The sequence below is a fragment of the Canis lupus genome, chromosome 34 (genome assembly GCF_003254725.2).
Source record: "Canis lupus dingo isolate Sandy chromosome 34, ASM325472v2, whole genome shotgun sequence".
In the NCBI taxonomy this organism is placed as follows: domain Eukaryota; kingdom Metazoa; phylum Chordata; class Mammalia; order Carnivora; family Canidae; genus Canis; species Canis lupus.
This window is the reverse complement of record NC_064276.1, coordinates 441,247-458,048: the sequence shown is the minus strand read 5'-3', so window position 1 is coordinate 458,048 and position 16,802 is coordinate 441,247. Positions and strand designations below refer to the sequence as shown.

The following is a 16,802-nucleotide window of genomic DNA, read 5'->3' as shown; positions in this document are numbered from 1 at the left end:
GGATTTTCTTTCTCCTTCCTCTACCCCTTCTACTCTGGCTGTCTCTGTCTGTCTGTCTCTCTCAGATAGATAGAAATAAATAAGTAAAATCTTTTGTAAAATACAAGGTGATAACCATCAGTTTTAGCAAGTAATATGTGAACCTTGGGGTTGAGATGTTTTTAAATGAATATATTAAACCCTCTAAATATTCAGATTTTATTGTTTTAGGTATTATTTGTGTTGAACCAGAAAAGAGCACTAACTGCATGTTCAACAATGGTAACATCTGATTTTTAACCCACACTCCTTTCTCCTCAGTATCATTCAACAAATATTAATATTAAGATCTTAGTGTAATGACAGGTGTTACCACGTGAACATTCCAATCAGGTTCCTTCTAGACTTGATTCAAAAGAGTGGTTGTTAAAAAAAAAAAAAGAGTGGTTGTTGCATGCGTTTTTGGGCTCCCCTTGGGAAACACTCTCTCTACCTACAAATGAGCCTGGGCAGACTGCATCCTTATGCTATGGTCACTGTCTCCTGAAGCTAGCATTTGATTTAATTCACATTGGCTTCTTTTTCTCAGATGGGGAAGCTTACTTTAAATTGTATCAAGAATATTGTCTTTCTGCACTGTTCAGTTAGGCTCTGTGTAATTTAAAAAGTATCTATTTTAAGAAATGGGTATAACTAAATGTCCTCTGACTTTGACCCGGTGTTACTACTTTTCAGGCTGCTTTTCTTTTCATCTAATTTTACTACAAGTCTTTGGCACCCCCTTCCTCCACCTATTAGTGGCATTTTCAAACTCTCTTGGTGGCACTTAGAAGTAAAAGCACTGCTGACTCGTGGTTTGTGACACAAAGATGTGTCCTGAGATCTCAGAAGCATCACTCCAAGATGGTATTTGCTATCCCTTTCTCTCCCCATGAGCATGGGGGGCGGGGGAGCTGTGTGTTATAGAGATAGTCACGGAGCATATCCTTTTGATCCAAAAGTTTAGAAACCACAGCTAGCTCCTTTAATGCACAAGGAAGGAACACAGTAGGAGTTGTTTTATCTGCGGTGTAATGTAGAATCAGTGGAATAGCACAGAAGCCATGTATTTGGAATTTTTTTTTAATAGTTGCACACTCTTTTCATAAATAGCTCTTCAGGGCATGGATCAGAATCTGCCTTTTTGATCTAAAGATGTTTCATGGCTGAGTTCTTCCTGCTTTTTATTAAAATTTATATGATGTATTTAATCTAGCTTTATGGTGAGTATACATGCTTCCTTAACCTTTTGCTTATTGGGTGTGTTTTTTAAAATGGAAATGAGATTAAGGTAATACTTAGGTGATTGCCATAATAGTCACACCAACTCAGTTTCTTTGTGGTTAGTTTTATATTTCTGCTTTTAAGAATTTTTTATTTTAAAAATTTTAATTGACTATTTTCACGAAATTCACATCTTTTCCTGTGACATATTTAACAAAAATACTGTAGTGAAAGTGTGAAGAATTTATATTGTACATGTATGTGTATCACAATCGAAGTGTAACATACTTCAACATCAGCTTAGTCCTGGATTCATGTCCCTTTTCTCTTCTGACGAGATGGTGAGTCTTAACCTAACTTAGGGGAGAACTTCAGGAACCAATAAACTTAAAGTATAGTTCCTGGAAACTAAAACACGAGAGGAAGTGAGTCTCTGGCTTCCAGTGGCATAGGAAATCGAGATTTTTTTTGTCGTAAAGTTTTGTTTACTTCCCACCTTGTTTTCCTGTCAGTGTGCTGTTCTTCCTGTGGGGTGGGCTGGAACACGGCAGCTCTCACTTCCATTGGCCGCTCCCGAAAGGGTAGTAATAAATAGGTTGCTGCAGAGAGTCAGCAGGAATTGTTAAGAATGCTTTGGAATGCTCATGTAAGTCACGTAGTCCTCTTGTGAGATGCCAGCACCGGGATTAGGACATTCTACTTGTTGAGGGTTGTGTGAGGCAGGCTGGCCCTCCAGTGGGGGCCCTTGTTTCTGTCTTCTGTCGTGTGGGGATCCAGGACTGCAGCCAGTGGTGGTCCTTTTGAGGGCTCTCCTCTGTCTGGCCAGGGCATCTGTTGGGGCAGAGGCGATGTGCCGGTGGTAGAAGCATGTGTTTTCTTACCTGGTAGCAATAGAAGGGGGATCATCTTTTCAAATCCCTGTAGATTGGGACCCACAGCTAACTCTCACTCCTTCCTACTGTACCTGTCTGTCATTCGATTTGCCTCCCCATTTGTCTGGGTTCCCTAGCACTCTGTGCTGCTGGTGGAACTTTTCACACGGTGCCTGGCCATAGGTATTTATAACCTTGTCTTCCTGAGGGCCCCTGTGCTGCCTGGTTCCCCTTGATGTTGGCCCTACTGATGTGTCTGTCCACCACAGATGGAATTGAGGTGGAATCTTTTTCTTTTTAGATGTGTCCAGTGAATTACCTAATGACTGGCAATGAATTGCTCAAACGAGATTGCATCCATTCAAGAGTTTTGAAGGAACCTTAAGGATGAAATTGCAGAACTCTTGGCTCTTGTTTTGCCTTTTATAAATAGCTACTGTTTTTAAAAGCTTGGTGGGTTGCCAGCACAGAGGTTGGTACACTGAAAAGCAAAATGGTCTGATGATGTAGAAGTGTGGGTTCCGTGTTGAGCCCTTTCATGGCCCAGAGAGGTAATGCTGCTGCATCTCCTGGACCTTGGGGTCCTCCTCAGGATGCATTTGCTGCTGTCCTTGGGCAGGGTCTCTAGTGACTGTCAATATCATGGTTAATCCTGTTAAACAGGGTTCTTGATATATATAGAAGTATTCTGCGGGCAGGAGAGACTTAATTAATCAAATCATACCAGTAATTTAGTCATTCTTTGCCTCTATGAATGATATATTGAGGAGGCTGGGTTCTGTTCTATTCCTCCCCAAAGTGCTGATGTTTGTTGCTTGCTTGCTTTGGCAGGGTGCTAACGTGGCTGGACTCAAGCTATGACTCTCAGCTCCTCTGCCCTGGGCTGCAACAGGAATCTTGGTCAGATACTTTGTCTTTAGCTTGGAGCTTGCCTTGTACCAGTGAGGCTCAGGGTAGAGCCGGAGACTGGAGCCAAGATTATACACAGAACCTGGAGCTCCCGGCTCCTTCCCTTCTCTCGTCTGCTACTGAGGTTGCCCCCAGATGTGGCTGGTTCTTGTGTTGACAGCTCCACGTGGCTCCGCTGGCGCCCTGTCCTGCTCCGCTGGCATCCTGTCCTCAGGCGACAGCCCCAGTCTCCGTGTTCCCAGTGACAGTCCCTTTTTTCCAAGTCGTGTCTCCCTGCTTTGGGTTACTCTGCAGCCTTGAGACAGTTGTTTTTTGTTTTTGTAGGCTTTTTCTGTGGCAGGGCTAGTCCCCCAGGGGCTACTCAGACCTGTCACAAGTGGAAGCCCCAGGTCAGTGAGAGAGTGCTTTCCTTGCTCTCTAAATCCAGATCTGCATCTTGCACTATTGTGTTACCGAGCTACCATTCTGGAGCGTTCTTGGTATGGTTTTGGGCAAAAACAAACGAAATAAGTGATGGGGCAGTGGTGTTTTATTTTTCCTAGAGATTGTTGAGCCAATAATGATAGTTTCTAGTTTTGATGAGGATAACCAGTATCCTGGACCAAAATTTCCTCCAGGAGAACTATCCCGAGGAAATTTTTTTTTTTTTTAAGATTTTATTTATTTATTTGTAGAGATGCAGAGAGAGAGTAGCAGAGACACAGGCAGAGAGAGAAGCAGGCCCCATGCAGAGAGCCTGACATGGGACTCATCCAGGGTCTTCAGGATCACGCCCTGGGCTGCAGGCAGCGCTAAACTGCTGCGCCACCGGGACTGCCCCTGAAGAATTGTTATGAGCATGAACATTCGGGGCCCCAGACTCCCCTGTGGGCATTCGCCCTGGTGAGCTGGGCCACACGCGTTTAGGCTGCAAGATGGATATCGGCTTGCCCTGAATTGCTTGCTTCATGCTTCTTTTCCATGATCTCTCCACTTGCGTTTGACGGTATTGGACGTGGGGAGAGTTGGTTCACAGTGAGAAGATGCACTCAGCCGCCTTCTGAATCAGGTGGCACTGGGACATCTTACCCACTAACTAGGGACATTCTTCTAGGGGGGCATGACCCAGAAAGCCTGGAAGGTTAGGGCATGAAGGGAGCTGTGGCCGGTCCCCAGCTATTTATAATTCCTGTTCTCCTCACTGCCACTGTTTATTTTTAACCACTCTGGACTCCCAAGGAGGAGGCTTGGAGCTCCCCCTAGGGGCTTCAGTGTGCCACCAATCACCGTGTTTAAAAACCTGATATTGCTGCTTTGTTTGCATTCATCTACAGGATTCAGATGAAGATGTTTGAAATGATCTGGACTGGTTTCATGTCCTGTGTTTTTGGGAGCAGATTTTTATTGCTACAAATGGCCTTGAGCCTGCTTAGTACAGGAGCCTTTGGGTCTGTGTGCAAATCATTGACATTAAAAATAGAAGATAATTCTGTGATCACAGTCTTTTCTTCATAGAATTCACATGATTTGAAATGATATTTCTAAAACTGGTTTAATGGGTGTGAGTAAAGGTACTCTATTGGCATTGGATATGGTGGGTAAGAAGTTAAATGTCACTCAAGTAACCTAGTAATTTGAATTTTTCTTTATATATTTCAGGGTTTCGAAAAAACGATGAAATGAAAGCTATGGATGTTTTGCCAATTTTAAAGGAAAAAGTTGCATACCTTTCAGGTAAAGTTAAACTTTTCTAATCTGTGGTACTACTTCTTCTGATTGCTTCTGATACAGTGTTAGAGTCTGAAATACTAAACTAACTCACCTGTCACACATAGAAAAGCACTGGTGTTTCAGTGGATTTTTAATTGCCTTATTCTTGTAGCATTCTCCTGAGAAATTAGTGCTCAGTGCGTTTTCTTCTAGCGAGTAGGCACATCATAAGTCAGATAGCACTGGTGAGTAAAAATAGGTTTGTATCTGTCATTCAACAAACATTTGGTGTTTTTCCCTATTCAGTGAAGTAAAACAAGTGATTGTTTAAAAGTCCATCGTCTTTTGAAAGTGATGGGAATTGACCTGACTTGGATGAGTCCTGAATTTTTTACCTTGGTTTCTTGTTCCCTGATCTTGGAGTTCCTAGAACCCATGTTATGGACTATGAAAGCCCCAGTGATCTCCACCAACTGGGTCCTCCACTTACCTATACAGCCTGGTGCTGGGGAATGCCTGGCCTCCTGCAGGTTGGTGACAGTCTAGACCAGCCTCTCAGGCTTTGGGGCACTTGACCTCTTTTCTGCACATTAGAGGGTCAGCTTTAGGGCTTTTGGGGCTGTTTCTTTGGGGGTTCCTGCCCCCATGAACAGAAGAGCCTTTGGGTATTTTACCTTTTTGGCACTAGTTCACTTTTTATAAAACAAAGGTTTGCAGATTTTTCTGCTCTGTTGTAGCAGGAAGTAAATGTGTGGACTGTCATGTGCTTTTAGACAGTCTTCCTGGATGTGTTTCCCTTGAGAATTTTTTTATCTTTCTCAAACAGGCATAATATGCTGATCTGATGTCTCTTTTTGAACACATTTTATTTTGAATGTGTAACACCGCCAGCTGCTTTTGTATGTTGGGTGTGTCTTTTTGGCATGTGGAACGGGGCTATATTAGGGTACAACTCCCTGTGGTGCTTTTCTACTCTCACCTCCATGGCCAGTGGTATTTCCTGGCACCCCTTGGAAACGTTGTTTGATGATTTGGCTCAAGTGAATCTAATTCAAAACTCATTTGAAATGCTAATAGAAGTTCATGAGAAGAAGAAATGCTTTAGATAGTTGGGAATATGTGTTTTAAAAAATGCCCCTCCTGCTTACAAGTAGGCCAAGTTTTATTTTTTTATTTTTATTTTTTTAATAAATTAATTTTTTATTGGTGTTCAATTTACCAACATACAGAATAACACCCAGTGCTCATCCCGTCAAGTGCCCCCCTCAGTGCCCGTCACCCATTCACCCCCACCCCCCACCCCTTCCACCACCCCTAGTTCGTTTCCCAGAGTTAGGAGTCTTTATGTTCTGTCTCCCTTTCTGATATTTCCCACACATTTCTTCTCCCTTCCCTTATATTCCCTTTCACTATTATTTATATTCCCCAAATGAATGAGAACATACAGTGTTTGTCCTTCTCCGATTGACTTACTTCACTCAGCATAATACCCTCCAGTTCCATCCACGTCAAAGCAAATGGTGAGTATTTGTCGTTTCTAATGGCTGAGTAATATTCCATTGTATACATAGACCACATCTTCTTTATCCATTCATCTTTCGATGGACACCGAGGCTCCTTCCACAGTTTGGCTATTGTGGACATTGCTGCTAGAAACATCGGGGTGCAGGTGTCCCGGCGTTTCATTGCATCTGTATCTTTGGGGTAAATCCCCAGCAGTGCAATTGCTGGGTCGTAGGGCAGGTCTATTTTTAACTCTTTGAGGAGCCTCCACACAGTTTTCCAGAGTGGCTGCACCAGTTCACATCCCACCAACAGTGTAAGAGGGTTCCCCTTCCTCCACATCCTCTCCAACATTTGTTGTTTCTTGCCTTGTTAATTTTCCCCATTCTCACTGGTGTGAGGTGGTATCTCATTGTGGTTTTGATTTGTATTTCCCTGATGGGAAGTGATGCAGAGCATTTTCTCATGTGCATGTTGGCCATGTCTGTGTCTTCCTCTGCGAGATTTCTCCTCATGTCTTTTAAGTAGGCCAAGTTTTAAAAGTATCCTTGCTCTTTTCTTTCCTAAGCACTTAGTGACAAACTCCATAAGGTAGACTCGTGCTGTTTTTTGTCAGCTCCTGATTTCGTAGTTTACAGATGGATTTTAAAGTTAATATGATGAAAAGACTCTGCTTATAAACAATAGAGGTAGCAGTGGAAGGGCTAAAAGCCAATTTCACATGTTCTTCAATTTTTATGTTTCAAGTGTGGGTCTGTAGTGAGAACACTTGCTGCCTTGGTTAAGCTCCTGAAGACACATGTCAAGAGCAGGGGAAAGCTAAGGTTGATGATTTTTATTTGTATTCATTCTTTATCAGGCATTTAATACAGCGTATCTCATTTGATGTCATTTTTGTCTAAGTTACCATCCGAACTAAAACTATTTCCCTTTTAACTAATTGAAGAAATAAAATCATTTGTCTTTCGGAGTGCATCATGACTTTTTACTCAAACCCTAAATTCTGCAGGGTTAATTAAAGTTGAGTCTCTTTAGTCGGGAGAGAAGTTCTGCACTGCCCCAAACTAGTCCAGAACCATTTTTTTTTTTTTCAATGGAATGGGACATTTAATTGTCTCTAGGGTGTTCCCAGGATGGGGAATGTGGGGCCTTTGGCAGAGCCCTGGTTAATGGAACCAACAAAGGTGCCCATCAGCCAGTGCCAGGCAGGGTGGCAGCCTTAGGGCCTGGCTGAGGGCAGCCAGCACTTGGGCTGTTGCTTAAGACAATTTCTGAGACTAGTGGGAAAGGAATGTCACCTTTGAATGGAGGAGAGAGGAGGAGAAGGGGCTTGGGTTGAGGGGAGAGGTTCCAAGGTCAGAAGGCTAGGAACAACAGGGAGTTATAAGGTCCTTCATGGCCGGGCGGTGGCTGGGGGATGTGGTGATGGAGCCCAGTGGGCTCAGGCCAATTTCAGGAACTCCTGCAGTGTGTTTTGTTCCACAGCCTCCACGAAGAGCTCATAGTCCCCACAGTACTGGTCCCCGTTGACAATCTGGGGTGGGGTGGCCTTGGGGTTGCCCGCCAAGGCTCGCATCTCATCCCGCAGGGCGTTGTCCTGGGAGATGTCCACTAGCTGGTACTGGATGCGCTTCCCATCCAGGATGCGGGTCACCTCGCTCTGCTAGGACTTGATCTCACAGGAGCTGGTGACCGACGTGCTCATAGACGCGCAGGCCACTCATGCTGCGGGTGGATGAGCGGGCCGACAGGCGGACGGTCGGTGGTAGCGGCAGCTGCACGGCCTGGAGACCCAGAACCATTTTTAAATATTAGAGATGGTAGGACTTTCGCCAACTGGCTTAGTTAATGAAGTTGGTAGGTGCCACCAAGGCTTTATAGTATTTCCTACTTTCTGACCAGAATTGGCAAGTTTTGTTAGCATGATACCATTTGCTGATTTTCTTAGGCTTGCTGTTATATTGTTTAGGAAGGAAAAAGAAAAACCCACTAAATTAAAAACAAATTCGTTACTTGCATAGTGATTTCTTTGTTTGCAAAAGGTTTACAATGAAGGAATAAACTTTTGAAAAATTTATATACCTCTGATCCTGTTTTTTAAAATCTGTTTTATTGAGATATAATCTATATACCATAAAATCTGCCCTTTAAAAGTGTGTTATTTGGTGAATTTTAGGGTTTTCACAAGGTTGTGTAAACATCACCATGGTCTAATCCCGGAGCACTTTGATTACCTCTAAATGAACCCCATGCCCAATGCTCATTTCCTCTACTGCCAGGCTCTGGCAACTGCTAATCTACTTTTCTGCTCTGACCCCATTTTTTAAAGACTATTAGGGGATATTTATTGTGGTACATTTGTAAAAACTCTCCATGTGAGTAGCTTTTAGTAAATCTAAGCGGAATAACTAGGGCTTTGAAAATGCAGGCCAGAAGATCAGTGATTCCATGAGATACTTATAGGTCAAAAACTCTAAAAACCCAGTGGGGATTCTTTGAAGTTGAATATTTCTGATCCTCAGTCTCATCTCCAGGTACTGTAGAAGGCATTCCTCACCGCATGTAGGTAAGACAGCAAAGTATTTACTAACTCCTGCAGGAGGTGAATTAAATGAGGTGACAAGCCTGACTTCATGCTTCAGGTCAGAAGGAGGAGCAGTAAAAGAAATGTTTTATAGTTTATATTTGACATTTAATGTGTATGTTGATATGTTATGTATATAGTCCTAGTGTGGATATCACGTATGTATGTATGTTTGTATGTATGTATGTATATAATATCAACCCTTTGCCACTAGGGGCTAAAATTTGGCCCTCAAAAGAACTCACAGACTACCATCAGAATTAAGAACACTCTTTTCTCTTTAACTTTTTATCATGAAACATTTCAGCATAAGGAGAGTGAATAGTACAGTGAATTTCCATGAACCGTGAATTTCACTTCAATAATTTTGTCATCTGTATTCCTTTAAAAGCTTTAGGAAAAAAACTTCAATACCATTAACAGACCTAAAACATGAGTAGTAATTCTTTAACATAAAAGTGCCAATCAATATTCAAACTTCCCTGTTTGTCTGATAATTTGTTTCATAGGATATATGTGGCAATTGGTCGATCTCTCTATTTCTCAATCTGTGGGTTCTTAACTCCTTCTCCTCCTTTTTATCTCATCTGCTTATGTTATTAGGTGAGGAAACTGTTTTCCTGCAGATTTCCCTACATTTTAGCTTTTGCTGATTGTACCCAGGAGTGTCCATTTAGTATGTTCTCCTTCCCCTGTGTTTCCTGTAAACTAGGAGCTGCATATGAGGCTTGATCAGACCAGCTTATATTTTGCAGGAAGAAGGCAAAAAAAATGGGTGGTGGTGGGTAGTTCTACTTGGGAGTTTTGTTGGGGGGAGTCTGGCTCTCTCTTTTTTTTTATGGTGTCAAGCATTCATCGATGATCATGATTTAGATCTAGTATTTTATCACAGTTACAAAATGGTGACATTCTAATTATATCCTTTCTTCTTTATTAGCTTGGATATTGTATAAAAAGAAGTGTCCTCTCATCGGTTTCTTGGTGGTCCCGAGAACACCATTACTTCAAGAAAAGGATAAATGATTGATTCTTGTCCTTTATCAGTTTTCAGACTAACAAAAAATGACCCTTAGTCATTTCAGACTGATAAATCAATCAATCAATCAATCAATCAATCAACCAACCAACCAACCAACCAACCAACCAGCCAACCACAATGGGATCCCTAGGTGGTTCTGGTTTGGCGCCTGCCTTTGAAGGCCAGGGTGTGGTCCTGGAGTCCCAGGATCAAGTCCCATGTCGGGCTTCTCCCTCTGCCTGTGTCTCTGCCTCTCTCTCTCTCATGAATAAATGAATAAAATCTTAGAAAAAACCAAAACAACTTTGCTTTTTAATGTTTGATGTGTTACAATTAGTTGCAGAATTTTTTTTTATTATCTTAAGAAGTTAAAATTTTCTCACCTTTGACCAAATGGGAGTGTCTTCAGATTGGCTCCTGAATCCATGCACTGCAATCCTACAGCTTCTCTTTTTGCTAATGAGACAAGGTGTTTCATACCCAGCTTTGTCTGTCCCTGTCCTCATCTGGAACCAGCTGTTTCTTCAAAGTGTGCTGGTTCCTTTGCATGGGAGAAAGGTGCAGGGTGCTAGAGAAGCTGGCTGTTCCTAGCAGTTTCTTCAGGGAACACATCTGGGAAATACGTGTATGATATTTTTTTAAAAAATAAGATGTGACACGCCTGGGTGGCTCAGCGGTTAAGCGTCTGCCTTCCGCTCAGGGCGTGATCCCGGAGTCCTGGGATCGAGTCCCACATCGGGCTCCCTGGATGGAGCCTGCTTCTCCCTCTGCCTGTGTCTCTGCCTCTGTGTGTGTGTGTGTGTGTGTGTGTGTGTGTGTTTGTGTGTGTGTCTCTCTCTGTCTCTCATGAATAAATGAAATCTTAAAAAATAAAAAAATAAGATGCATGACTTTTTACTAAAGTTTTTAATTCAGATTTAGGCTTACAGATTTTTTCTTTGATTGTATATTTGTATCTTTTTTTCCTTATACTAAAAATCTAAGTTCATCAATATATTGCTTATTACATTGTAACACTGATGTTATTGCCACACTGTGACTAATGTAAGCTAATACTTCTGTCATCTGAAGGATATATTCCCCTAGGAGCATACAGTCCTGTTACTGTGGTTTGTTTGTTTGTTTGGTGGTTATTTATTTATTTATTTATTTAATATTTAATTTATTTATTCATGAGAGAGACAGAGAGAGAGGCAGAGACACAAGCAGGCTCCATGCAGGGAGCCCGACGTGGGACTCGATCCTGGGTCTCCAGGATCATACCCTGGGCCGAAGGCGGCGCTAAACTGCTGAGCCACCCAGGCTGCCCTGGTTACTGTGTTTTAAAAATCATATAGAATAGCTCCTCTCAGTGTGGGCCAAATTCCTGCCAACATGAAACTCCAGATAATGTGTTTCATTTTGTTTTATAGCTTATCGGCAGCCCGGGTGGCCCAGTGGTTTATCGCCACCTTCAGCCCAGGGTGCCATCTTGGAGACTGGGGATTGAGTCTCATGTCGGGCTCCCTTTAGGGAGCCTGCTTCTCCCTCTGCCTGTGTCTGTGCCTCTCTCTCTATGTCTTTCATGAATAAATAAATAAAATCTTTAAAAAAAAAAAAAAACTTAAGAAAACCAACCACCTAATCTTGGTTCAATATTAAGTAAAATGTGTACATCATTCCAGGGTTAAAGACTTTAAAAAAAAAAAAGTACAAAGAAATGTAGTTCTTTTTCCCTGCGTCTTCTACCATGTACCTTTCTTCCACCAAAGGAAACTTTTTGTTTTTGTTTTCTTTAGTTTTTTGTTTTTTTCTTTTACTTGTAAAATAGGAGTGCTCTCTGTCCATCTCTTCCTCTCTCCCTGCTCCCTGAGGTAAACAGTAATGTATTCATGGACTGTTTCCTCTGCTTGCTATTTCATTTTAACGGTATTCTGGAGCACAGAATATTAGTACTTACAGAGATTCCACATTCCTTTTATAGTTGTTTAAACTCAACTGTATGTACCATAGTTGGTTCAGTCAGTTGCCTATTGCTAGACATTTGGGTTGCTTTTTTTAGAAGGAGTTTTTGGGGCAGAGCAATGTGGACATCATTCACCTTTTCAAGGGGGATATTGTTGGGAGTGTGTGATTGCCCAGAGGTTTGCTGTACTGGGGCTACTGACCATAGTTCTTCTTATTCCAGTTTTACAGAGTTCTACATTTTCTGGAAAGGGAGGGGGCACCTCCCATCCATCTGAGATATTCTTGTTAGCCTCCGGCACAGTCTGAGGCCATAGTGACAGACTGGAAGGCCAGGTATCGCCAGAGGCTTTCCAAGTGCCCCATCAAAGAACCCCTTAGAGTTTTCATTCAAAATGCTCTGCAAACCGGTTTCTCATTCTCAGGACCATGCTGCAGGAGGCGAGCGTGTGAGGAGGGTACAGGGCTGTGGAGCTGCTGGCCTTGGCTACCCCTAGAACTCCAGGGCCCACTGGACACCTTTATAACCGTTATCTTAGTTGACAGCGGACTTAATAGACTATAGCTGTAATTTCTCTTTTACGAGCCATACCTTCTTCAGAGCTTCCTTTGTAAAAGTCTGCTTTTCATGGTCATTGAGTTAGACTGCTCCTTGGGGGAGTGGGACATAAAGAATCATTTTCACTGGTATTGTAATCTAGAAATTCAAATAAGGGCCATACAAGAAAAATACAGTTGGTTCACAGAGATTTATATTATACTCCTCAAAGCAAGTATGCCTTCCTTAGAAGAGATGGATGAAAGGGGAGTTCTTAATTGATTTAAAGAAAAGGGGGCAACTCTGATTCTAGCTGTTTCTGTGGTCATTCTTGGCCATGCTCCAGAGCTCATGTCTCCTGGACTTTCAACTTTTAGAAGAGAAAATAAGCATCACTAGGTTCAAGGAAGGGTCACACAGACAGCTACAGCTATAATGCAAGACTTTCTCAGCTTGCTTTCTCATGGTGACAAGAACCTCAGTCTTTTTAGCATTTGTGTTTGTTTTGTGTAAAGATTGATTTATTTTAGCAGGGGGCGGGGGGGAGAGAAGAAGGGACAGAGGGAGATGGAGGAAGAATCTCAAGTAGGCTCCACGCTAAGCACAGTTCTTGACCTGGGCCTCCATTCCACGCTGAGATCAGGACCTAGCCAAAATCAAGTCAAATGCTTTAACCAATTTAGCCACTCAGGCACCCCTACATCTATGTTTCTATACAAATGTTTGTTAGGCATGCCTGTTTTTAACTTCCTGATGCTGATAGTAGGTATTTTTAATTAACTTTGTGTAGAGTATAGATGAGGAATCCATTCATTCAGCAAATACTGAGCATGCTTTTTGTTCCAGTTTCATACTAGGCCTTGGAGGTATATTCTGATGTCAGTGAAAGAGCAGACGTGCCTGTCTCCATAGAGCTTCCATTTAGCAGGCAAGACAGAGAAAGAAAAAGACTGTGTAAATCATATAATTTATTAGAAGGTGAAAGGTATCTTACAGAAATATAATGGGATATGGGGACAATGGTAAGAATTAAAAATAAAAGTGGTATTATGAACAAAAACTATACTTTGTTTCATTTGTTTGACTGAAACAGCATTGGACAGGCAGATACTCCTTAAGGAGCTGCTAGTGTTGATTACAGACATGGAGCAGTCATGTGAGTCCTCTCATACTTAGACATATTGGACATGATATATGCAGGAAATGGATTTCCTGCCCTTTTCATTGTAGAAACTAAGGCACTGGATTTCTCCTCTATAAAATCAGACTGCTGTGTGTCCCACCTGCCTCACCCTGAGGCTGCAGGTTGACATTACATCCACATATCCAACAGGTGAAGCTTTGATGAGCTGAAGTATCATTCTTGTTACTAGTTCAGGAAGAAGAACTTTAAAGTTGTAACTTTCCTGCTTCATAACCAGACAGTGTTCTCATTTGTGTGCTTTCTGGGTTTTGTGACATTGACACTATGTTAAATCTTGGAGAACACAATCCAAACATGCATCTGTGGCATTGACTTTAGGCTTCTCGAGGTTCAGAGGCCATGATTCTCTGAACAAATGCTATATTTCATTGATTCTCAGGTTGTTTTTTTTTTAAACTGCAGTGGGAGTGGTCAGCGGATAGATGATGGGCACCTGCCTGTCACTGAGTACAACACACCCCAGATGGGACGATGTACCCTGATGCACGGAGGTTAGCAAGCGAAAGCAAATTTTTAAATTATTTAAATAGAGAATACACAATTCTTCATAAATGATTTTTTAAACAATTTTTTTAAATTTTTTATTTATTTATGATAGTCACGCAGAGAGAGAGAGAGAGAGAGGCAGAGACACAGGCAGAGGGAGAAGCAGGCTCCATGCACTGGGAGCCTGACGTGGGATTCGATCCCGGGTCTCCAGGATCGCGCCCTGGGCCAAAGGCAGGCGCCAAACCACTGCACCACCCAGGGATCCCCATAAATGATTTTTGATGAAGTTTTAAAACTAGTGCGTTTTTTGAAGCTCTGTTCTGGGAAAAGGAAAAAGAAAGTGAAAAATTTTTTTCCTCTTAAAAGGCAAGTTTGGGTTTAAGTAAGTTTTTTGGGGACATAAGTGAGCCCATTTGGTGGATGAGCTTGCTGGCAGCTCTCAGGGCTCTGCTCATTGGTGCTAGCTTGGGGAAAATTTCTAGTTAAAAGGTGAAGCAGTACAATAGGCATTTAGGACCTGTGTACACACTTGAATTCTATGTCAGCAGATGGCTGCATGCAGTGTGCACACCTGTGTATTGCCCACGTGAGTGTCTTTGAGGGGCAGGCTTTGGATTTTACTTTTCGCACCCATGGTGGAGCAAGCTTTCTTGCTTGAGGAGATCCAATGACCCCAGAGGGAGGAGAGTCAAACATGGGTCATTGTTATCCAGTCTCCCTACTGAATCAAATGTTATGTTGCATTTTAAATTCAGAATGGTGGTCCAGGAAAATGTTAGAGGTTATTCTGTTTATCAAAAGTGGGGTGAATGTTTTAACCCAAATATCATACTTTATTTGTAAGAACTCAAATTTCTGTAATATATGTTGATCTGCAGTATATTTATAAGATTTTATTTGAGAAAGAGAGAGAAAGAGCACGAGCAGGCAAAGGGAGAAGCAGACACCCCGCTGAGCAGGGAGCCTCACATGGAGCTCGAACCCAGGACCTGGAGATCATGACCTGAGCCAAAGGTGGACGCTTAATTGACTGAACCACCCAGGCGCCCTGAACTGCAATGTTGTTGATCAAGGAGATGGGTTCTTTTTGGGAAAGTATCAAAGATGTTGGGGAGATTTTTTAAAATTCTGAATTGTTGCCTGTCTTATCTTTGGGATAAGAGGTATTCCCCAGAACTAGGACCATTGATTTTACTCTAAAAATTCTTTCTAATATTTCAGAATATCATTTGGTGATGGCATTTATAACAGTACCTTTCATTCATTAAAAAGTTTAGGAACCGTCATTCAGTTGTCCTTCTGACATTTTTACTACTTTAGAGAGATTTAAAGTCATTAGTGGCTTTAAATTTTGTAAGTTTTTGTCAGGGCGAAGCTTATGTTCTTTTGCCTTTTTTTTTCTTTTTTTGTAATATCATTTATTTCAAGTAATCTTTATACTCAATATAGGACTCTAACTCATGACCCTGAGATCAAGAGTTGCATGCTCTTCTGAGCCAGCCCCCCACACACCCCCACCCCTCCCCGTCTTTATTTAAGCTCTTTGAGCATTAGTGTCTTTAATTATAAAGCCGGAATGATAAAACCTCTAAACAATGTCATTGTGCTGTTGAAATCAGAACAGATGTAAGAAAAAAACAAAAAACTTGATACTATACCTAGTATTTTTTAGTGGCTATGATTTAGTGTTCCCATGTAATATGTGAATTACTGGATTTATAAATAATTCGACACTTTTCTAGATTACATGACCTCAAGTACATGTGGATCATTTTAAGTGTTCAGAATCAAAATTGAAATTATTGTTCAGAGGGACTATTAATCATTCTTGGAAATTGTGAAAATCTGTATGTAGTGAAATGTGTTTTAAAATCCCAACATCTTGTGCTGAATCCTTTTCTGGCTTTTCTAAAAGGAAAGAATCTGGTTTTCTGTTGTTAATGTTTGCTTGCTTTTTAATTTTACCTCTGTTGATGAAGTAAATAAGATGAGAACATAATGAAGAGCTTCATGTTGTGACTTGAATTTTGAGGTCGAACTGCTTAGATGACCAGAACTGTAAAGCTAAGGAAGGATTCACTTGGGAAGGCTAGATTTTCCTTCTCTGTTTTGTTTTCAGAAAACATTGATGGAAGTGATAACATATATCTGGAAATTTCACTAAAAGTGTTCAGTGATACAACAGACCTCACTGGGATTTTATGTATGTTCATGAGGGTCACATCATGCCTATGACAAGGCAATCACTTGAGATTTGTACTTAGTATGTAATGTAATTTTCCTAAATTCAAGCTAATTTTATTCTGTCTTAAAATTCTTAAATGCCACTTTCTTTATTTTTATGTGTGGCTTTGTGTGAGAGATGGATGAGGCTTGACTGTTGGGGTCAGGTGCTGCCCTCGAGAGAGGAAGATGCCCTGGGTCTCAGGTAATAGAAAGTCTTCATCAGCATCAAGTGTGGAGACCATTCTTGTCTCTTTGCCTTCAAGACTTACAACTTAGTTTGGTTGATAGCAAAGAGAGAGTTTAGAATGCTGGGGTGGAAGGAGGGGCCAGTGTGGAGGAGTACAAGAGGGCCTGGGGAGACATGAGGAGGCTGTGATTTAAGGGCAATGATGCCCATATACATGGAAACATTTTCCAAACCTGAAACTGAAGTAGGAGGAAACACATAGGAGGTTCAAAAGACGAGGCCTTCTCCAATGGCTTCCACTCAGACTCGTTCTTCAGAGTCCTGGGGAGGGGATGAAGTAGCCCAGCTGCACCTCCCCTGAAACAGGGACCCTTGCTGTTTGCACGGTCCTTCCTGG

General features: G+C 41.8%; 1 protein-coding gene and 1 pseudogene across 5 annotated transcripts in view; one reads left to right on the top strand and one right to left on the bottom strand.

The window, feature by feature from the left end:
* TRIO (trio Rho guanine nucleotide exchange factor) overlaps positions 1-16,802 on the top strand; it is a 354,351-nt gene that overhangs the window by 117,224 nt on the left and 220,325 nt on the right. For all 5 annotated transcript variants that reach the window (XM_025451453.3, XM_049105660.1, XM_049105659.1 and 2 more), the window contains exon 2: positions 4,662-4,736. In XM_025451453.3, coding sequence (XP_025307238.1) covers positions 4,662-4,736 — 75 coding nt within the window. The remainder of the gene's footprint in view (positions 1-4,661; positions 4,737-16,802) is intronic.
* On the bottom strand, positions 7,294-7,954 carry LOC112662820 (SH3 domain-binding glutamic acid-rich-like protein 3; annotated as a pseudogene).